Raw genomic sequence first — 24,355 nt, 5'->3', positions numbered from 1 at the left:
TTCACAGAACAGCTTTCAACATTAACACCATTAGAACAATTATTTACAATTTCAATTCGGAAAAGAGATTGTCAAATTTGGGGCAAGTAATCAAGACTGATGGTCAAAGAGATGCACAGCATGACCATCATATGCAAACCCATGATAGTAATCATGATCACAAGATCTTTGGATTGATTTCCCCAACCTAGAAGAAAAGAACAAGACTGAATTTCTTTTAAGGGGACCTTTTAAACTCTGGTCTCCACAGAACGTCCCTATGTCAGAGAATGGCAGAAAAACTGTCTTTTACAGATGTAGATGCACCAAAATGAACTCAAAAAAGACTTAAAGGAATATCAGTCCACTGCTTAACTCCATATTATATTTGAAACCCACACATTTGACTATCATGTTTCTAATCACTTATCGTCTATAACTATTGAATAACTTAAGGATTCATATTCATGTTTAGTATGTGTGTGTTTGAAACTTCTTGCTTTTAAAACGTTTCTGACCATCAATTATTTGTCAAATGTATCATATTCTTGTTATAGGAATCATGTCCAAAATTATACCCTGCAAGAGTGCGAAAATTCAGACCACGTGATTGATAAGATAACATATGATTTATCTATGGGGGTGGAGAAACACCCCGAGCAGAGACAATATCTAATTGGTCAAGACAACATTTGAGGTGTGGCCGAAAGGACAGTTTAAATACTCAGGACACCATAAAATTTGGCTTTTTGCTTTTAGCTTTTACTTTTAGTCATGCCTGCTTTTAACTTTTGGCTTTTAGCTTTTGTTTTTAGTCATGCTTGCTTTTAGCTTTTGTTTTTAGTCATCACTGTTAGCGTTCTTTGAGCGCGGTTCCAGCGTGCTTCAGCCTGCACGCCTGCTGCTACTTAGCCACGATGAAAAGAAACACCACCTAGACTCGTCAAACTTTACATCTGTTCTTTTACTTTAGTTTCTTTTCTGTTTGAGAGTTTCGTGTTCTGAGTTAAGTTTTGTAATGCTGTGTCTCCGAGTCTGACCTCGAGTGCCCGTCTGAAACTTCAACCAGACCACAACTCCGCATCGTCAGACAAAGGCCAACCAAGGGCTTCCCAAGACGTCACTTCAATGACTACTGTACTTCCAGCCAATCAGTAGCCTCGGGAAACCTTTTCAACACGACCACAAAGGGAACCCCTTTACACAAGTAATGTCCATCCAGACTGAGCTAAACTGGTGTATCTAATATAATTTAACCTCATTGAGGAACTCAATGCGAGGGTTAATTAAGTGATTGATGGTTGTTCATGTCTATGCAATTTCACCTATTGCTGTAAACTTGGGATTTCACATTTTCATTCTCTTAAACTCATTCTTTCCTAACTTTCTATCTTCCTGCAAGTTGTGTGAATGTGTGAATGTGTGCTTTTGTGCTAGATTAGTTTATATGTCTTAGATTTATCTAATAAAGTCTTATTCATATTAAAAAGAGAAATATCTTGTGTTTTCTGCTTACAAGTTATTGTCTTAAACTGCAGATCTTGTTACTGTGCTAATTAATAGTGTTTTCACTATACTTTGGTTATTACTATCCATTAAACACCTTGTTCAATGAATCGCAGGGCGCCTCAGTGATCAGCTGTAAAACAGTGATTCTGTCCAGACTCGCTTTAAAATCTTAAATTATTCCCTTTGATCTAAATTGACCTGTTTCCCTTACATCATTCAGGATTTGGTAAAACGAAATGTTGTAGTCGAGACAATCTCATTAAGTCCAAAGTATACTTCGGCCGTCCACATACCACACACTGTCCTCGTGATGCAATTTTCATCATCAGAAGAGTCCGTGGACATAAGTGAATACCCAATGCATGCCCAATTTTTGTGTCTGAGTGGATGGTCCATGTACAACAGCGCAGGTCAATGTTGTAAGTAGGTATACTTTGGAAGCTGTGTGAACACGGGCTGTGCACTAGACAGAACGCAGAAAGTGAAGTATACCTACTAGGCCTTTATTAGAGTCGGAGTCAAGACAGAGACCAGAAGCAAGTCAAGATTGATTCCACATGCTCCCAAGTCCATAACAAGACCAAGACCATGTTAATATGGTCTTAAACTCAGACTTGAAGTTCATATTTCAGTGTCTTAGTTTTGTAAATGGACTTCGGAGTAAGTGAACTCAGTCCTGACTCTGAGCTGGTCTTGATCCAAAGAGCATCTTGTACTTCAGTGGAGGAACATCTGACCATATGATGTCACAGACTTATGTGATTAGTGTACAAGTAATAGTTCAGAATCTAAAATATTTATTTATTTTACACAATAACGATTCTTTGTTTATTTTCAGGTTTAAAATATATTTTGAATAACAGATGTTCCTGTTTTCGGCCCCTCTGTCTTTTATTATGTTTTTTAAAACATTGTGAGGGGCCTCAGTATCAACAGTGTTATATCACCAGGGGTCAAAGATGAGTCACCCAGTTTCAGTGTGGTGTTTAAGAACACAATTCTTCTAAAAGCATATGAATGAGAGAAAATAGCTGTGAAGCCAGGCATTCCTCTCGCTGCATTCCACTTTTTTTACAGTCTTTTCACAAGTATAAGGACCCACTGTCACATTTTTAATACATGTTCTTACAGCATGACTGACATGTGGACTCGGCATAAATAATCCTTTGTCCTATGAGACAAATCAGTGATTGAAAAGAAGTCTGAAGGTTAACTGTGAATTATGTAATAACTATTAATGGTTTTTATTCTGTAATAAAATAAATGACAAGAAAAGGTCAGAAGCTTTATGCCTGTCCTTTGCAATTTAAGACCTTTTTTCTGTAAAATATTCAACCTTACTGCTCATATTGCCATTTTCAGAGTCTTGATTATCAGAAAACTTTCTGTTTTTGGTACATAACTCTGTAACTGCAAACCTACTAACCATCAACCTGAGTCACTGTCATAGCTAAGTGGGCAGTCCTTGTGACAAATACATTTAAAAAGCTGTTGTGTTCTTGGGAACACAGGTTCAAATCTGGCCTGCATCATGTCCCAATCCTATAACCCTCTCCCTCAACCCCCTTTTCTATTAACATCCACTGTCCTGTCCATTACCAGCGAAACTCCATAAATAAAAATTTACTGATATAACAGTTTTTGCTGATACCAATAAACACATTATTTTCATGTTTTTCCATGAAAACTGATAAAATGGACAATATTAAAAATCTAAACTATTAAAAACAATAAAACATAATTCAAAATAAATAGTTTCAAATTTGGGTATCAAGGTGAGGACAGGCAGCCGGGAGGTATGCAAATGATTTACATAGTGAGGAAAATTAAACTGTGAGCGCAACAGGTGCTCAACCTATTTCCATCTCAAATCAAACACATGAACCAGCTGACTTGCCTTTAAGCTCACTTGAAAGTTTCAGGCAGAGTTCAAAATTTGCAAAATACTATGGTATATGTGATTTGTCTTACCACTGTTGGTTTCGATAGATTTCAGCTGATCCTTAGTAATGTTGCACAGCACGGTGTCCACGCATTTCTGCCACCTTTTTGCTGCATCTGTCTCAGAACTAGCCATAAGGCTATTGGACCACGACACACCTGTGTAAACATACCAACAAACAAAACACCCATGCAAACAAAGAGGGAAAAATATTAGCTATGCTTTTTTACATAGTTTACAAGATGTGAAAATTAGCATGATTTTAGATAAAACTAGAAGGAAACAAACTAGGCTGTTCCCAACTGGGGTACAGCAGGGATCTGTGCTGAGACCTCTGCTCTTCTCCATTTACACCAAATCTTCTCACAGCGTCTCTTATCAATGTTAAGAAAGTTGTAAGTGTTCTCATCTACCTGTCCTGGTCTGTGCAATTTAACTTGATTTGTGCAGTGTCGTGGCATTTCCATTTTAATAACGGTATGAGACAAAAGATTTTTAAATATTTATTTTCTTGCAAGAAACGTTTACAGTCATATAGTCATCCAAGTTGACTGCAGAATGCGACAAAGAGGAAACACCCAAACTCAACATTTATACCTAAATACGGATGCTTTGCTCTCATCTAATCATAATGCATATTCAACATATATGTCCATTTAAGGTGTCCAACTATGTCCTCCAGATAAGCTTCTAAGAATTTAATGCAAATCATTTTCTAAGTATCCAGAACATCTAAGAAACTAAAATAACGTTTCTGTCTCACACTTGTCTTGCACACACTTACATCAAATAGATTTCCTGTTATCTCTCAGCTCATCAAAAACTCAAGCATACTGAAGCTCTCAGAGACAGTCTAAAGAACACTCTTTAGTACAGTGAGTGAAGCAATTAATACTAATAATTAGAGCTGAAACAACGAATCGATTTAATCGATTAAAAACGATTATTAAAATAGTTGTCAACTAATTTAGTCATCGATTCGTTGCTAAATAACTTTTATTTGCCGTAAGCGGCTCATTTCGCGCATATTTCAAATCTGCGGTGACCAAAGTGTGGCAGTAATGAGCCACCGGAGGTTTTACTCAGCCAGTACAGCAGGAGAAGTAGCGAATAGCCAATAGCTGGCCTCGTTTTATGTCACGTGCTTCCTGAACAGCGTCTCTGCAGCATTCAGCGTGATGTGGGAGAACTTTACTTTGAGCCTTTAAAAAAGAAGAGTAACCTGTAAACTCTGCACTACTGAACTGTTTAAGGGGACGTTCACATATCGCGTCTTTTGCGCGCTCAAGTTCGTTATTTCCAACACCGCACCGCATCGAGTTAAAAACATTTAAACTTTTCAGAATGCGGCAAGCGCACCGCGGGTCATGTGACAAGAACTAACCAATCAGCTTCATTCTTTCCCGTAACGTTAAAAGCTCAGTCAAGATGAAAGGAACAGCTGATCATAGTTGTATATGGATTTCCATTTTGAAATAAATTTACTAGCAGAGCTACTGCAAGCGATGTTTTGAGCTGCAAATCCATTTATCCTTTGCTGAAATTTCCGCGTCTTCAAGGAGAGAGCACGTCATGGTTGCTTAGCAAAGGCAGACACCTCAGGAGCGCTTCTGCCCGAGCGCTTTGGAAAGAAGGAGAAAGCGGCGCGCCTAGCGTTTTCCACGCGTTTTTAGGCGCGATATGTGAACGGCCCCTAAGACTTTCATTTGTGCAGATTCTCCAGTACAATGTTGTTTGCAAATGTTTAGTCGTAAAAGCTGAGAACATTGCTTTTTAACAGTTAACATTTAAAGCTTTACAAACATGTTCTGTGATCAGTTTGTCGTTTACCAGTTCAAAATTCAGTCTTGCAGCCTAATTATGACTGAATAAGAGAGGTAAATGTTTAAAGATATTTGAAATGCACTTTTTTTCTAAGTATTCACTGCTCTTTTTCACACAGCAGGTTTTTTGTGTGTGTCCAATTTTTTTTTCTGGACAACCTTCTGATGGATTTTACTTTAAATTGTGAGTTCCATTCAGGTTTCATGCCATTAGCACTTTATTCGAAGGATTGTTTACAATTTCACAGCAAAAGCTATTAAGCTGTTTCCCAGTAAATAATAAAATACAATGCACTGCAATTTTATTCTGTTTTATCCTTATTCTTCGTGAAAATATGTTCTGAAAGATTCCTTAATAAGCTTTGTTTGGGATGTTAAACTACGTTAGGAGCTCTAAGGACTTCCATGGTGAAAACATTATTTGAAATCTACTTGTGAAATTTGCTGAGTATGGGTCAGTGTTCTGATTGCAGAAGAGTTCGACAAAGGATTACTAACACATAATAAAACAACTCCAGGTATATTTTTGATGAGGATATGACAGTGCAAAATGGTTAAAATCTCTTAAAAAATCTATGCTGAAGGATAAAGACCATTTATTAATAATTTACTTGGGGAAAAAATGGAAAAAACTAAAATATAAGTACATAAACCGATTAATCGAAAAAATAATCGACAGATTAATCGATTATCAAAATAATCGTTAGTTGCAGCCCTACTAATAATATTAATATTTCAGATAAAAATGAAATTTCCTCTACTATAAACAACATTGGTATGTAAACACTTGATAATAATGTAATGTAAAGGCATTTAAAAAATTCTGCAGGTAGGAGAAAAATGGCTTTAGAGATTTGGGCTTCTTAACACAAAGTTCACACATTTCATTAAACCATTCATAGATACCACGTGTATTGTCATATTCCAAATGGAGATTATGGACAGTAGATCCATAACCTCCTTTTATCCATATTCTTCTTTGTATTTCTTTTGTGTATTTCTATTTATTCTCATTTTATTTGGTTCTGTTTGTTCCTAAACCAGGGGTGTCAAAAAGAGCCCTGAGTTTAGATGTATCCCTAATTAACAACTAATCGAGTCCTTCAAGCTTATTTGAAAACTACATGGTATTTGTGTTGGAGCAGGGTTGGAACAAAACTCTGCAGGGCTCCGGCCCTCCAGGAACTGAGTTTAACACCCCTGCTTTAAACTTAATCCACATAGCATAATATGTATACAAAGAAGTATGATTAAAAAAAGCATTCATAATTGTTATTACTGTACATGTACTTTATATTCACAGGAACAGGATTTGTCTGCACTGTTGTTATTATCACATAATCTGTATTCATTTCAGCATGACTAAAAATAACTAGGACAAAAAATTAAAGCGCCTGTGGGTGTTGGAGTCATTCCAGATTGTCTTTGGGCTGAACCCTTTTGAATTTCTAAAGCAACCTTGCCCACAAAACAAAGGAACCCATCATTCTAGCAATATTAAAACTACACTCCAGCTGTGGCACAGATGATTTGCTATCAAGTTACCTAAAGGTGTGCAATGTGACGATTTTTGATCGTGGACGATTAAAATGTCTCCACGATTGGCTTTTGAAGAAATATTGTAGTATCGCACTATTGCTCACATTCTTATCAGTTGCCGTGTCAACAAGCATGGTCCCCCCTCTGGCCCCCAAATTTATGACACCGAACAATTTTGTGTGCGATGTGCAGTTTGTCCTATAGGTGGCAGTAATGGAAATAAATAATGAATTGTCCCATATCTTTTATGTCAAGGGAGAATGCATTCAGAGACCACCATAGACAGTAAAAGAAATGGACACAGCGACCCCATTGGATTCAATGGAGAAAAATGAAGTCAATTAGAAGCACACACTTCCTGGGGGTCGGGCGTACTGCGCATGTCACGTGAGCAACCTGTAAGTCTTCTAACCTCTGTGCCAAGAGAAATCTGAATCACCCACCGAATCTTTCAGAGAAGGCGAGCGTGAACAGGAGAAAATTTTGGGAAGTATTCTGATTAATTATCTCCCTTGACTTTATGTCTCCACGTCCCCCCAATTGCCTCATAGACAGTAAAAGATTGCCTGCGAGCTTCTCCTCCTGTCCATACGGTAATTTCTCAACTGTGCGACAGAGAGTCGCTGGTTATGACGCAATCGTTAGTCTATTTTTTACAAAAACTGCTTCTACGGGACCATAACGTAATATACAAAGTAATGGAGCCTTTCATACATTTTTGTGTTTCTTTAGAAATAATTAATGGACAAATGGAGTCTTTAAACGCCTCAGATGTAAAGTTATTCGCTGTCAAAGTGACGCCAAAATGAATGGGAGTCAATTGAATGCTAACAGCAGGTGGGGGTCCACTAGCCAATGGCGGCGCCCAGGGGTGCTTCAAAAAAATATGAAACCCTGCCCCCCTGGAGACCACATGCTTCAGAAAGAAGGAGCTTCACATATTCATCAGAGAATATGTTAAAAGAAAAAATATATATATTTACAGGTAACAAATATATCTAATTTCAGTCATGTTCACATGTTCAGAAATAAGCTATCCAAGTGTCTGCTGTTGCTTACATTATTATCACATTACAATTATCACAGTTGCTTTAATAAGAATTCATGCATAATTTAAACAGAGAAGTGTATAGCATTTCATTTTTATATTCGTTTAGTTTATTGAATGCTACTGCTAAATACACCTACTGTACCTGAAAAATAAAGCACTGTGTGTTTTATTTGTATATTATGTGTATCTTTCTTCTTATTTTAATTAGAATGATAAATTAAGGACAAAGATTTTTATCTTCGCCCACTTTGGCCTAAATATCTGCCATTCTTTTCTATTTTGTTACCTTTGTTTTTAAAATAAAGTTGTTTTTAAAATTAGTTTGAATGTACTGCTCAGACAACTTCCAAATTAGTAAAACCAACATGATTATTTTGAATAATCATAAAATCGCGATATGATATTTCTGCCATATAGCCCACCCCTAAAGATACCTCTTCATTATTTTGTTCAAAATATGTAAATCATATTCAAAGTTAACAGTTAACAAATCAAAAATGGAAAGTGAGATAAATGATACTTGACTGATTTCAGCTGATTTGACAGAGGATATTACTATATAGTAAAAGTCATGTTCTAATGTTATAAACTCAGTAGTTCCCAACCATGTTTCTGTAGGCTCCTCAAAATCACACATTTGGACGTCTCCGTAATCCAACAAGCCTGATTCAGTTTATCAGCACATTTTGGGACGTGCATGCATTCACACAGAAGGCAATCCGGCAATTTTCCGGGTCCAGCATGCAGTGTGAAAGGGGCTTTAGAGACTCCAACACCTGAAATAGAGGTGCCTAGTAAATTAGGCATCCAGAACCTTTTGGGGAACCTCCAGGAACAGGGCTGTGAAATGGTGCTGTTGTAAATAATTAACCAAGCAGGGTGAGATTTCTTAGGTAATATGATATCAGCTATGCCTCTGAGGTTCTGTAATGACACTTGATACGATTGTGACATCAGCACTGACACATGTACATCTCAAAAGCGTCATGGGAATCAGATGTTTAGTTACATTTTTATTTTTTAGATTACTTTTTAATCTGAGGACAACTAAAGCAACTCATAAATATGCTAAATAATGTTTGCAGATTGTGTCGCTTTCTTAACTATATGAATTTGTAAATATATACATTATCATTGTTAGGTGTGGTGTGTGTGTGTGTGTGTGTATGTATGTATATATATATATATATATATACACACATGCACCATACATTCTGTTGTTTTGAGCTTTATCAAAGAAATCTAAAAAAAAAAATTATATCAGTTTCCATTTAAATATATTATGGAGCATAACTGTTTCCAATACTAATACTACTAATAAATCAGCATTTCAGAATGATTCCTGAAGGTACATATGACGATGAAGAACAAAGTAATGGCTGCTGAAAATTAAGCTTTGCTAAAATAGGAATAATCTATATTTAAAAATATATATTAAAATATAAAAATAATGTTAAATTGTAATAATATTACCAATTTTACCTGTGTTTTTATCAAGCATTGAAGTCTCGATGAGAATAAGAGACTTCCTTGAAGAGCATTAACAAATGTTCCTGACCCAAACTTTTGAATGGTACCGAGATATAAATTCAAATACTAAACATTTGATATCAAGGAAATGAACAGAAAGGCACACAGAGAGGCTATTAGAGGGCTGTGCCCACTGTTGTCAGGCAACCGGGCTGCAGGTGAAACACTAGACACAGTGGGAAAGAGACGGGAGTTCAGGTAAACTAGAAAAGGGCTGGAAGAAAGAGAGGCAGTGTTCAACGCTTCATACACCTGTAACAAGATTGAACAAATCATAAAACCATATATAATATTGCAGTTGATTATTTCAAAAGTAGCAACTGTTTTGCCTAGATATAAAAAAACACAGCTAAAATCACTTCCTGCTGCCATGACTCAATAATCTGTGATTACAATAACTGCAACCACAGTTACATTTGTACATGTCAGATTTGTCAAATAAGTGATAACGTTACTTGGAAAGGAAGTTAAAGAAAAGTATTATTATTAGGTGTTACTACAAAAGTTAAAATCTAACTAATATTCAAATGCTTGTCCTGGCTCACACATTGTTGTAAAACTTATTCATGTTTCGCCAGGATCTGTAATGTGAGGATGGGTGACTGCGATTATGGTATGATTGACATCTAACCACGGCTCGGCTCGTGTGTTTCCCTGTCATGTGAGAAAATACCTTTCCCTCTTTAAAAATCTCACCCAGCCTGCTTCTCTCTGGCGATCCAGATAAGGCTGTCCACTGTTAACCCATCATCATCATCATCCGTCGAGAGGATGGGAGTGAGCAGGGTGTTCGTGTCTCAATCTCTCGTCTGCTGCCCAGCTAGTGTGCATCGCGCGTTTATACTCGCGATATTAAAACGAAACTCGGATGAAAAATCTGGCTGCTTTAAAAAACACAGTATATATGTTCATAACAATAAGAGGTTTCGTAGTGTGTGAAAGACAAGCGTAAGAAAGACATTTTACGATTCACTTTTGAAAATGTGCCTGAAGCCGTATTTTCTTATGCACCGCGATCGTAATAACTTACCCTTTTCTAATCAATATTTTATTATTTTACTCACCCCCGATGAAACTGTCGCTATTAAATGATCGTTTGGCACCTTGTAGATTCGTAGATTGTTATTTCTCAGTTCTCAAACTTCTGGAAAACTTATCCCCCATCACAACTCCCAAGGCGTAGGTTTTGATGTAACGTTTAACGTAGACAAACTTGATAGGCCAAATTTACCGTAAAGCACCGAGAATGATCCGCAGAGAGAAGGAATGCAGATGCGTCTTCATTTCACTTGCCCTTTCCGGCGATTTTTAGGAATGTGGTCCGTTTAGGGAAGTGATTCATAAAACAAACACTCCCTATACTTCTTGGCCGATTTGTTGAAGCAAATATACCTGGATTTGTCCCTGGCGCAAATGGTCCACATCATCGTAATTTGCGTAGATTTGACGCGCGGTGGGAAGCTGCAGCAGAGTTATCCACTCCGATGAGATGAGACGAGACGAGGTGAGATGAGATCAGATGAGATGAGATGAGATGAAGTGAGATGAGATGAAGTGAGGTGAGATGAGATCAGATGAGATGAGCATCTGTATCGTTCAAACAGTTTCTAGTAGATATCCGGGGCTTATCCCAGAGACATCCGTGTATGAGTCAGAATACACGGCACGGGGTGCACTTACTTACATAATAATAATACACACACACAAATCACTTAATATTTATTTATTGTTCACTGAATTGTTGCCCTGGCGCGAAGAACATTCCAGACCATGCATCCTAAGACTACACATAATTCTGGTAATAATTAAATATCGATATTTAGTTCTTTACAGTGACAGGGATCAAATAAAATAATTGGACACATGGCAAAAATCTATATTACAGCGATTAATCATACAGTAATTTGATCAGAAGCTACTGCGGCTACAGTTTCTGATCGCTGGTTGGCCATTTTCCATTTTGGTCAGAAGTACAAGCCTGAGTGGGCGGTTCATGTCACGAATGAATTACAGTGTACTGTTGGATGTGCGGAGAGCACGGTTCTTATATAAATCATTTGAATTCGCATGAAAGACTGTAATGATTTGTATAGGGCATAGTAATAAAAACATTCGGGGCTTCAGCCCCCTATAGCGCCTCCCTCAAACAACACACTGATAAAACACATCAGAGGAGACACGAGCCTGGACCACATACTAGACAGAAACCTCAGGGTAGTGTGAGAGGAAATTAACACTTTGCGTGCACGAGGGTGGTAGTACAGGAAATGTAGGTAGTCATTGTGGGATTAAAAATACCCAGGCTTCGATTAAACAATAGGCCCTTTTCGAATGAAACCATTTTGATTGTGTACTGTCAAAATGTATTTTAATATAAAAACTAGAATGTTTAAGTCCCAGTGGTTACAAAGTGGAAAAGTTATTTTTAATTTATCCTTCCAAATATTTAAGCATACAGTATACCATGAAGAAACTGCTACTCAATGCTACTGAAGCTCATTAGTACTTAAACAGTACATATAGTAGCTGTTCCACCCAGTAACAGCTTTTGACTTTTTTTTTTCTCTGAAAATGTGTGGTAGCCAAGCTCAAAAAAGATCAGATAGATTTTTACCTTGAAATTATGCCAGTTATTTTATTCTCCGTCTTTGGTGCATATAGAAAAATAACAACAGCACAGTGCTTAACAAGGATTTAAAAATGTTCTTACAAGCAGATATCAGACTTGTTTCTTGTGTTTTTGCACTAGATATTTTAAGACAGTGTGAATCAAGAATCCATTTATTCACTGCAAAGAGGCCACTATACACTGAGAGAGAGCGAGAGAGATAGTTTATAGTAAATAATAAACCTAGCAAAATTGCATAAGTAAAATTAAAATAATATTTTATGACAAGGTAATAAATAAGAAACAAATAAGAACAAATAAAAATGAACATGCATCTCTATAGTACTAAAACTAAATACTACAGCACAATCACCATATAAAAAGTGGCTGATGTAACGCACTGTTAACAGTAACACATACCGTTCCCAGATGATAATCTGATATGGGACGTTACACAATGCAGCAACAATGAACTGGAGAACCACTACATGGTAAGCTTAAAACATTATCTTATTTATTCCTCATTATTTCACAAATTTATATTGTTTGCACATATATAAGCAAAATTTAAATTTCTGTAAAAATCCCCCTAGTGTGCAAAATCTGAGCATTTATGACTTGTGTGGTCAGAGTACAAAATATTATATAAATATTATAATGTAAAGGCATACATGGACAGTTTATCCCTAATATCAAATATAAGACAAGATCACATAAGTCAAACGATCCTGTTCAAATCATGTGTAGATTGTTGTACTCTATAAAACCTGTCTTGGTATTTATTTTACGTATCAGATAAGCAGAAAAAGAGTGGCATTTTGTTCATTCCTTCTCTGGACATAGTCTCCTTCTCTACTCAGGTGTGTACTTTTTGTTCTCCCAAGGAAATGGGTAGTAGTGACCCATGAGGAAGATGGCTACTGTGCCAACATAGAATAGCAAGATTGCTGCCCAAAAACAAACCTTGACAATCATCTTACCAATCAGCACCCAACTCTCCATCTCCTGAAAAAAAGAGGAAAAACAGTGTGTGGGTATAGATGACTGTACTGAGGATGTTTAGATATGTGTTGTCTTGCTAGGACTCTCCTGCACTTAAACAAACACACACACACACACACACACACACACACACACACTCTTACAGATTCAATGTCATTTTGCTGCTTAGTGGATTCAGCAATAAAGTTATATGCATCCACACACTCTTTTATTTCTGTGCCTCTTTGCCAGCCAGACTCTTGAAGAGGTTTGCAGTACTGCTCACATCAATTTCATCCACTAGAGGGAGACATACACAAACACTTAAGAAAATACAATTAAATTCATATATTATAAACGTAAACATTAATGAACAGTACTGCCCTATGCTAATGCTATTAACAAATTAACATGCAAAATCCAAACATGCCAACACACTTAAAGTAATACTTCACCCAAAATGAAAATTTACTAAAAATGTACTCACCCTCACAGGGTATCCAAGATGTAGATACGTTTGTTTCTTCATCAGAACAGATGAGAGTTCATACGGCTGATAAAAACAATAATCCACAATAATAACAAATAAGTACGTGGATGTGTATGTGTTTTAATAAATTACTCTCTACTCTGTCTGTTTTTGATCAGTTTTATAAATAATTTATAAACAAATACATTTTAACAAGAATTATGTTGTTGATAGTCTCATGCTTATCAAGGCTGCATTTATTTGATAAAAAATACACCATCGTTTAGTATCATATACCGTGAGATATTATCCAGATGTTTTCTTTTTTAATATATTTTGAAATGTAATTCATCCCTGTAATGGCAAAGCTGAATTTTTAACAGTCATTACTCCAGTCTTCAGTGTCACATGATCCTTCAATAGCAATTCTAATATGCTGATTTGCTGCTCAGGAAATATGTGACCCTGGACCACAAAACCAGTCATAAGGGGTCAATTTTTTTTTTATTGATGTTAAGACATCATCTCAAATCTAAATGAATAAGCTTTCCATTGATGTATGGTTTATTAGGATCGGAGAATATTTGGCCAAGATACAACTATTTGAAAATCTGGAATCTGGTAACTTTGTTTGTTTGTTTATTATTTGTATAGCACATTTCAAATTAACTCATTTTGGCCAAAGTGCTTTCCAATAAAACAACATATAACCAAAACTAAAACAGCAAGAACATTAAACAACATGACATATACAGTACAAACAAGACCATCAGATATACACAGATTATCTCACATCAAATGCCCAGGCAAGTAAAGTGTTTTAAAATGACCTAGTGATGTACAACATCTTATTTCCAGTGGAAGGTCATTCCAGAGGCGAGGTGCTGCAATCGAAAAGACACGGCCTCCTTTGGACTTTAAAGAGTAACTAAACCCTAAACCAACTTTTTTTAGTTAATGATCTGTAAGAATGAGGCTTTATTAGTGCTGTTCATTGATTCGAGTAACTTTTTTGACATTTGAGTATAAAGTGTTTTATTTCTACAATATATGGTGTAAAAACGTCTGAGTGCTTCCCTCTTCAGGTTGAACGGTGGCTACTGCAGTTGATTTTTCCTATTGGATGTTGCGGTGGCAAGTGAAGTAAGCAGTTTCCAGCTCGCCACGCCCCTTGGTACGAGCTACCACGCCCTTGGCAGTATAAAACAATCTTGTTCCGTCAAAATTACGTTTGAATTAATATGGCTCAGGCCACAGACACCTCGACATCCTCCACTTCAGGTGAAGGTGGGGGAGAAAAGTCCTCTACTTCAAATGAATGCTCTGTTGCAAAGCTACTTGCGTCACTACAGTCATACCCACTACTCTCCATTTTAGCGACTCTGAACGCAGCTGTCAATCAATCCATCACTGCGGGTCTCAGGTTCACGCCCCACGCGCTCAGCCCTGCCCTCGGTTCATCCCCTCTATCTCCGCTGTGCTCTGCCCACTTTTCAGCATTTTTCAAATATTGCCAGTGGGTGGAGTCAGGCTCTGACCAGGGGTTTAGTTACCCTTTAAGCGGGATTTATGGACCTTTAATAAAAAAATTTGAGATGACCTCAATGACTGTGTCAGAGAATAAAAGTGGATCATGTCCAAAATATATTCAGGTGCTAGACCATGCAAGGCTTTAAAAACATAACGTAAAACCTTAAGTTGAACTCTAAAATCAACCGGCAGCCAATGCAATGAAGCTTGTGCTGGGGAAACACGGACTGGTTTCTTGGTCCCAGTCAGCAGTCTGGTTCCTGCATTTTGTAATACTTGAAGATGATTCAACAGAACAGCGGGAATCCCCAAATACAATGAATTACAGTGATCCAGTCTTGACAAAATAAAAGCATTTATGACATGCTTCAAATCATCAAACATATATATTTTTTTTTTATATTTCTTAACTGAAAATATCCCGCCTTTACCACAGAGTTCTCTTGCTTATCATATTTAAGCTCTGAATCAAAGATGAATCCCAGGTTTCTTAGGTGCTTATTCAGATTTGAGACATTAGGACCTAAACCGGTTAACACATGTGAGGACGGTATAACAGAGCCAAATATTAGGCATTCTGTTTTAGCCTCATTTAACTGTAAAAAGTTCTGTGCCAACCATAACTTCATCTCATAGTAGCAAGTCATCAAATCACCTAACTCATCACGATCACCTGCATTCAGTGGAAGAGTTGTGCATCATAAAAATGGTATGCAACATTGTATTTCCGACAAATAGAACCAAGCGGAAGCATATATAAAGAAAATAAAATGGGCCCCAAAATTTATCCTTGGGGAACCCCACAAAAAGAAGCTGCAGAATCAGAAAACTTTTATCTTTTAAATAAACAAAACAGCAGCATTTGAGACCATTTCCCTGAATGCCCACCCATTGACTTAATCGATTTAAAAGGATCAAAATCAATATGATCAAATTAAACTGTTCATGCTGAAAAATGTGACCCCCACCAGGATAGTAATACTACTCAATTTTGACCTTATGGGGATTTTTTTTTTTTTTGTGGAACCATCACTCCAAATCAGCACATTTGCATAGTATGCCACATCAAATTTGCCATCAATGCTTCAAAGAGAGTGAAAAATACATTTTTGTATTAACAAAGAGAAAAAAACTCTTACTGCTAATTTCCAAAACTATATCTGGTAGCCACAGTGTTGTATGGCACATGTATCAGATTAATGGCATGATACTCAGATGTATTCCATGCAAGACGGTAGTCATGCCATTGCTGAAGAAAAGAAACGTGATAGAAGGAAAGCAGGAATCAGCAGGACAGCAGAACTGAAAAAGGAAACTATGTGAAGTGCAGAAAAAAATGCACCGCATTAGCTAAGACATTTATAACTGAACAAATGAATTAACAAATATTGAAGAGAGAAAAGTAAATATGGAGAGATGATGCAGATGAATAAAAGAAAGCTTATAGACATATCTATTCTTTAACCTCTTGTACTATTTTTTTTAAATATTTGACAAAAGATTTAGTTAAATGTGTGAGTAATCAGATTAATCAGTAATCAGTTATTATATGCTAAAAACGCAAGATTGCTTACAGATCTGCCTCCATCTAATCAACAACTGACATGCAGATCCAAGTACCAGCCCTACATTTTTGCTTATTTGCTCATTTGTTTCACTCTGATGTACATCAAAATATGAGGAAAAATAAAAGCAGCAACTTTGAAAGAAAAAAGAAAACATTTTGTGTGAACGGCTCTTGAGAGGTTGTGTAAGATACTTACTTACATCTCAATCCAAACATTTGTAGTTAGAGTCTCCTCTTTTTCATTCTGTTGAGGGAGGGACACGTTTTTAAATGTTAAATTTAAATATAATATGTAATTGTTACCAAAATAATTTATGCAAACATATTTTTATAATATAGCAGTAGTAATCTTCCATAATAATTTTTCGCATTTCGCAGGTGTACTTTGAATTACACATTACATTGCGTTGTGTTTTAATTTAAAGTAAATGTCTGTAAACTTAACAGATAATGTCCTGGCAGAAAATTACCATTACCTTTCCCTTTTTCTTACAGTGTACATTGGGACCAAATGTTCAGACAAGGATAGTAAAACACACTAATAATATCTTTATAAAAATATTAAAAATGCAATAAAGTTTGGCTTTAGGGTTAATGGATAGAAAATATCATTAGCTCAGTTATAAAATCAAAAAACGTCAATGGAAATTGGTCAAAAAATGTGTGCGAGTGTGTGAAAGGGAATGTAACAAAGAGAACTTGTTCCCAGCAGGTCAAATGTTCATAACTGTGACTTATGGTGATATCATGTACAAAAACATCCCACATGTCATGTTTTAATTGATTTATGAAATCCAGCACATACTATGATAACTGACACTATAGGTTAGTTTTAAAGAATGGCTGCACATCAAAGAGAACATTTTGAATAAAAAATACATTTCAGTAATCTTATTCAGAGTAGGAGAGGCAAAGGTCTCTTTTAATATCAGTCTCTTTCAACCTCTTAAACTAGATTATAACACAATCACATTGTTTATTTCATGCATTTTTGTTTTCTTTAAATGCTGTAGGCTATAAGCCAAACAGCATAAATGCATTGCTTTGCTCGTTGCTGGTCAGTGGGCTTATCGGAGAATGAATTCCTGTCTCCTTTGTGTACTATTAATATAACCTGAAATTAAACTGAGTTCCATGTGGGTAAGCGGAAACACCATATCCGGGGAAACGTCATGCATCAGAAATGCATATGAAATATGTTGTGGGCAGTGATTTTTTTTTTTTTTTTGTCTTTATTTTCTAAATGTTTCTTATCAAAATGTCCTTATCATATTGGGTTCAAAGGTCTCAAAACAGATTAATTTCACCATGAGGTTAAAGATTTTGCTAACACGATCCCATTAATTAAAATTTCGATAACGAAAAATGCAACCTGTAAAATTATGGTTTATTAACGTCTACACCTACCGCAACCCTAAACCTACCTTACGTTAATGCAAATACAGTAATTATGTGTTATATTCGCGGTTTATCTAGAAGGGATAAGGCAACAGAAAACCAAGAATATATATTTTTTCTACCTATTAGATTGTGTTTTAAGTCTATACTTACCACAACCCTAATTATACCCTTGATGCAGATACATGAAATGTTGTTTAGCATGAGAAAAGGGACGCAATATTGATGTGCGCATGCGCAGTAAACCCTAGTAGTAAATTCTGACGGGTAGGATAAAAAATCAAGACACCTGGCGCTAAGGCAGAGCAGGCAGTTACCATAGGCAGTTACGTACTAGGGCCTCGGGCTTTGAGGAGAGGCCTCCATAACCGTTACATCCCCTTTGTTTAGTCCACCAATCAAGACAGGCAGCCAAATACTAACCTCATTGTTCATTGGATATAGTTGAATTGCCATTCACCTGCTATTAAACCAATTAATGTTGCCGTTTCAAAGCGGGTCCCGCCTTCTGAATGTTTGCCGTGATGAGCACATCCTTCAGGTGATGTAAACTATGCAGGCTCAGAAGTACGGCTCCTTAAGCAGGTGTGTGAGTTGTCGTCATCTATTTTGGAGAGAATGCATTGTATGAACTTGCTCTGTCGATCAGCGTAATTTCTGGACAGATCATTCACCGGTTTATTACGAGTTTAAAGGAGCGCGAGCGCCGTTGTCGCGCCCAGAAGCAACGCTTTGTATTTGCACAATGTACAATGACTGACATCGCGTCGGGAGCTGACTAGCAAAAAAGCAACAAAAGTAAAAGCAAAGAAGTTTGTATTAATAGTCAAAAAGCAAATACTCTGGAATATTTTTTTTATGTTTTAAAAAAATGACCTCAGATGTGTGTATCTTGTAAATTCTGCTTATGATTTGAGCTTCTTAAAAAAACAGACTGCGTTTATGATTACTAGTAGCCTATAGTGTTTAATTTTAAGTTGAAATTGTGTATAATGCATCACAGTGACTGTAAAATATGTATTTTACATATGGGGGATGCATATTTTGAGTTTTGAAATTGGGCCAAGGTGTTTTTTTTTTTTTTTTTTAATGTTTTTGGCAACTCTGGCCCCGGGCTCCACTTCTGTATGCATTTCTTGTATTGGTTGTATGTTACTTTGGAGATTGAAAAAAGTCTCGGTTAGATTACAGAGGCTTCCAAACAGTCTTGGTAATCCAATATCCACTGTAGAAAATCTATGAAAAAATATCAGAATCTAGCATGTTATATAATTAAATGTGGACCCTTTTATGTGGTTGCTAAAAAGGTTTTTTATTGATTTGTATTTACTCTTTATATACCAGCTTTAGAGATAAGAATAATTTAATCATAAGGAGGTAAATGACACTGATAATCAGTAACTTGTATGCATATAGCCTTGATCAGATAATGTCACCTTTCATAAGGGCCTGTGATTGCTTTTGTGTAAATGAACAGATGTCTATAAATTAGCAGTTGGGCCTAAATATTGTGACACCGAGACAAACTGCTAATGCCTACCGACATACTTGCCAAACTGGGACATTGAAATTCATCAGCTTTCAAATCATAAGGTTGGGTTTTTAGGGCATGACTGCTTTTTTAAGGAGCTCAATGACATTTCTAGTCACAGTGACTGTCCAGTGTTGGCTTGATTAGCATTGGCTTTGTCATTTAGTTCACACAATTTGGATATACAAACACGATGGTCTCTTTTAAGGGTTTGTCAGTTTTATGTATATATAATATAATAATCTAAGGTAATTAAAGAAGAAAACATACCAACTATTTATTTGCCTAAGCAGAACATTTAAATTCAACATTTGAATATGACACATTTGAATTCAACATTTCAATTGAGAATTTGAATCTTTCAAACAGTAGTTATCTGCTTCTGAAAGAAATCTCCCTTTTTCAATCAGAGACGAATGTTAAGTAAATAAAACTTGGACCTTCCTTTGTGGATTCCAAGACTTCACTATTTATTTGTGGTATGTGCTGTACAAGTGTGTGCATCTGTGTAAAGGTTACTGCAGGTAGTTTAGGGCTTGCCTAATAAGGAATTATTTGTTGTTCCTGACTAATCTATGGACTCTGAGATTGTGCAACATCACAGGAGACTGACAATACAGATAGAGCAAGACAGGAAACGAAAGAAAGCAACAGCATGAAAAAACTGCATAATGCAAAAATCAGCTTAGCGTAAATTAGGCCAGTGGATTTACAGGATACAGGAAAAGAGGAGTAGCAGAAAAAAAGAAATTACTGTACATCGAATCTACAATAGTGTGAACACATGAGGGCAGGGATTCACTTGCCAATTTGGGGCTGAGTGAAGATCAAAACCCATTCAGAAAACTGACAAACACACTGTGTGAGAGAAGAAAGGTACTGAGCACAGTGATGTAGAGATGTTCAGGAGAGAGCGCAGGTGCACATAGACTGAGATGGACAGCAGGCCCCCCCGAAGAGGACGGTGGATCATTATGGGAGTCAAATGCAGGGCTTGTGTAGCCATTGTCTTCATCCTCCTTTTGCTTGGCTCCATGTGGCTACGTAAGTTTTGCCAGTTTTTTTCTGAATTTTCATTTAACAGAATTAATGTAATATTTGGTTTTCTGACACAACAAAATCTACTGTAATTTTAGCCTGATCTCACAGCAATTCGCACATATTTTACGGGGGGGGCTAATTCGTATGAATTTGTACGAATGATCTACACCTAACCCCGCCCCTAAAACTACCTGTCACTGGGGTCTAGGTCATGAGGTCATATGAATTAACCACCTCGTAAAATACGTTCAAATGTACAATCCAGACTTATACAGTTACTTGGTCTTGGCTGTTACAGTACAGGAAATAAACATGTAAAGATTCTAAACAGACCTGAATTCACATCTTAAATAGATTTTATAATCAAGTTCATGAGAGAAGAATTGGTGGCTGAATCTTATTTATCAACAAATGTTGAATATATCTTTTGATACGGGTCTTTCAGTGGTTTAGTGTACGGTTCTTTCGTAATTCTCATTGGCTCAATAAAGTAAATAATGCATGTTTAAAACGGGATGAGAATGAATAAACAACGAAAGAATTTGTTTATTTTGTAGGTAACTACTTGTTTAATATTCAGAGAAATATTATACTGGATAACTTTATCTCACTCAAGTCAGTTATGCAGTTCACAGATCTTCTGGACGAGTTTATGTGAGAGCCAAATCAATTTATTACACTTGCTTTGGCTTTGATTTTCAAATACTTTATGAAACTATGATTTAATTATGTGATTTAACTATATGATTTTCCTTCTCTCTTCCAATTTAAAATGATTTATTCTCCCATTACTCATCCTCTGTCTCTTGTTTTAGACGGGAACCTGGAGGACCACTGGAATTCTTGCCCAAAGGTTTCTAGTGTAAAAAATAAGGTAAGAGTGCTGAAATGCAAAAGAAAACATGAAGTAACTTGAGGCTTAGTAGGTCATTTTCAATCTACACAGCCGCAGAGCTTCAGTCGTGCCTGCTAACAGGAACTTTGCCCATTCATTTTATGGAATCAGAATCAGAATCAGAATGAGCTTTATTGCCAGGTATGTTCACACATACGAGGAATTTGTTTTCGTGACAGAGCTCCGCAGTGCAACATAACAGCGACAGAACAAAAAACACAATAAGGAATAAAAAATACAAAAAAATACAAATAGGTGGGTAAGGATTGACAATATACAAATTGACAATGTATGGCAGGTATATTAAAATGAGCATTTATGTATGTAAATGGCATTTATGGCATCACCCTCCTCAGAAATCTGTCCTTGCATCACTTTTCCATCTGTTGTCATTTCCTCAGGTTCTGTCTTTGATTAGAGTTAATAGTTCGGATGATGATGTTGCTCCATTGAGGGTGTGTCCTGGCAACAGGTTTCAAGTTGCTAATTTGCTGGCTCACCTGCAGGCAGCACCACTCTCAACCAATGATGTGCTTCTAAAGCCATACCTGGCAAGTTGGGATGAGCTAATCAAGTAAGTAAACACACATAATTGCATCTCGTTATATAGCAGGCTAAATATGCCACATTATATAATCAGCCTAATTCCAGCAAGAGTTCAGCATGATCGCAAATGTGATCACAAAAAACGAGAAATTAATATTGAGTAACCTATTATTTTAGACACATTATTGTAGGTTCAGTGTATTTCGTTCCAACAACAAATGTATTTACAGGTGAAGGCGAAGCAAGAATGAACCATTGTGCATCTCCGTGCAACACACTCCCCTTGTTGTTTTAAATCAGCTTCTAAATGTCTATTCAGTACTAGTCCCTATAACAGATGACACAACTTAATTTTGTGGTGCAAAGGTTTTTGTACAAAATTATTATCAACACTACTCGTTTGCACAATGAAACAACTCCTTGTTTTTCTACCAATTCATATGCAATATCTTAATGTTATTAATATTTAATATATACTGGAAAGATTTTTCTGTCCTCTCTTGATATCTCAGCAAATAGTCTGGGGCAGTATTCGAGATGGTGTGGATTACGTGTGCGTTAATGGCACTGTGCTTTGGCATTAAGATGCACATTTTTTGCGCACTTACTTCCTGTCACAGGCATGAGTGATTCAATGATGTCAAACAAATCAGTTCGATGAATGAATTAATAGTGACTCGCTTAAAAGACAGTAGCTGCGTGTAATGGTGCACTATGCACTTACACACTATGTAGAGAATGTGAAGCTGACAAGATCGGGGAAACTTCTTTGTTTATCCGCCATACTGAGAGGTTCCCGCTGCCTTTCCGCTATTGTCGCAGTTGTGAAAAATTTCACCATTGTGTGTCATTCATTCATGCTGCATCAAGAATTGCAATAGTAACTCAGATCATCGTTCTGAGAGCAAACTGGACAATGTTTTATGTTTTTTCAGCTTTTCTATGCGTCACTCGGCTTGTGAATTAGCAGAACTTGAACAGAGACATGAATAATGCTTAATGTGGCTTAATGGACCAAGACAGAGATAAAGACAAAACTGTAAAGAGAATACTACTATGTGCAAATACGCATATGAGCCCAAAATGTGAACGAAACGTGTTTATTTACAGGTTAAGTATTTTCCTCTTATAAAAAGAAAACACTTAATGCACTTAGTGATATTAATATCTATCTCTCTCTCTCTCTCTCTCTCTCTCTCTATAGATAGATAGATTGATACGAGTAGAAATATACACATTCAATATATCTCTTTTTTTTCTGTGCATTTAAGGTTTTTGGAAGCCCTGGGGCCAATGGTGGGTTTAATTTCACAAGAAATTGAATCGAAAACCGCCATCATTCGTGACCTGGCCCAAAATGCGGAGAAAGAGGCAGATAAAAAAATGAAAGACAGAAAAAGAATGCCTCAGCAAAGTGACCCAGTCTTAATGAAATCTCATAATAGATCTCTGAACTACTCCAAAATGAATCACAGACTCTCATTTGGTTACACTTCTATTCGGTCTATGATTAAATTGGAGCTAGAAAACGGTTTGGTGGACTTCTACATGCAGACAAACTCTGGCTGCAGGACTCTGTTACGCTTGCATCGTGCTCTGCTCTGGCTGCAAAACTTCCTGCAGGAACTGGGGAAGGATGCAAGCGAAGGGGAGCATCTACGAAGTCCTTCTGAGCTCTGCAAAGAAACTTACCAGCGCACACTGGCCCACCATCACACCTGGTGGGTTAGGAAAGGAGCGGAACTGGCCTTTCTTGCCATGCCTGAACGACCTTATTTCTACCAGTTGGTGTGTGTGGAAACGCAGTCAGAAGCTGCTATGGTGCTGAACAGGGTAGTGAGAGCGATAGGAGAAGTGTACGAGAGAAATGAAGTCGCTCTACAGGAGCACGGCATGCTGGACCTACCCTGAGTGTAGAAAGAGGGAGGAAAAATGATAGGAAATATGAGTGGGACCAACCTGAAGAACAAGGCACTAAATTATAAGACTGGAGCTTTGAACCCTTATGAAGAAAGAATGAAGACACTGCTGGATAATTACAAGGCTTATTTATTAATTCTTACATTTATTAGTGATCAAATTCATAAGTTCATCTTGAATGGGCAATTTTTATATAACTGTTAGTGAAAAAGGTTTTCAAGTAAGAAAAAAAAATCCCACTATCAAAGATGTAACCGGTTTGTTGTTAAAACAACTAAATATGCTGTATATTGTTGGTGCTTGTCATCTTTTTTCCTGATATTGTAAAAAGCCATGCATTGATTCTTGTGAAAATATTTGCGGTTTTCAGTAGATTTGCACAATAATACAACTGTTTGATTGTGAAAGATGCAGCAGTGCAAGCTAAGCAAAAGGGACAGACTAGTCCGAAGTCCTGTTTCAGCAGAAGAACTTTTTTACAATCCATATGCTTATC

General features: G+C 36.7%; 2 protein-coding genes across 4 annotated transcripts in view; one reads left to right on the top strand and one right to left on the bottom strand.

Annotated features, from left to right (window-relative positions):
- The window catches only part of LOC132139528 (phospholipase D2-like), a 35,815-nt gene extending 24,902 nt beyond the window's left edge, over positions 1-10,913 (bottom strand). Inside the window, exons 1-2 of one of the 2 annotated variants that reach the window (XM_059547943.1) lie at positions 10,766-10,913; positions 3,460-3,588 (exon numbers count right to left, since the gene is read on the bottom strand). In XM_059547943.1, coding sequence (XP_059403926.1) covers positions 3,460-3,565 — 106 coding nt within the window. In that variant the 5' untranslated portion in view covers positions 3,566-3,588; positions 10,766-10,913. Of the gene's footprint in view, positions 1-3,459; positions 3,589-10,437; positions 10,606-10,765 lie in introns of those variants that run through there. The other variant, XM_059547941.1, reaches the window with a different exon arrangement.
- Positions 10,914-18,408: 7,495 nt separating this feature from the next.
- On the top strand, positions 18,409-23,973 carry LOC132130481 (ceramide-1-phosphate transfer protein-like). 2 transcript variants are annotated; one of them, XM_059542196.1, is made up of 5 exons: positions 18,409-18,511; positions 20,327-20,501; positions 21,314-21,372; positions 21,795-21,967; positions 23,211-23,973. In XM_059542196.1, the coding sequence occupies exons 2-5, from the start codon at positions 20,393-20,395 to the stop codon at positions 23,848-23,850; spliced, it is 981 nt and encodes a 326-aa protein (XP_059398179.1). In that variant the 5' UTR covers positions 18,409-18,511; positions 20,327-20,392; the 3' UTR covers positions 23,851-23,973. The 2 variants fall into 2 exon arrangements, with proteins under 2 accessions (XP_059398179.1, XP_059398187.1); XM_059542204.1 differs by having other exon boundaries at positions 18,421-18,511; positions 20,330-20,501.
- The last annotated feature ends 382 nt before the right edge of the window (positions 23,974-24,355 follow it).

The sequence above is a fragment of the Carassius carassius genome, chromosome 4 (genome assembly GCF_963082965.1).
Source record: "Carassius carassius chromosome 4, fCarCar2.1, whole genome shotgun sequence".
Classification (NCBI taxonomy): domain Eukaryota; kingdom Metazoa; phylum Chordata; class Actinopteri; order Cypriniformes; family Cyprinidae; genus Carassius; species Carassius carassius.
This window is presented reverse-complemented; position numbering and strand designations above follow the sequence as displayed.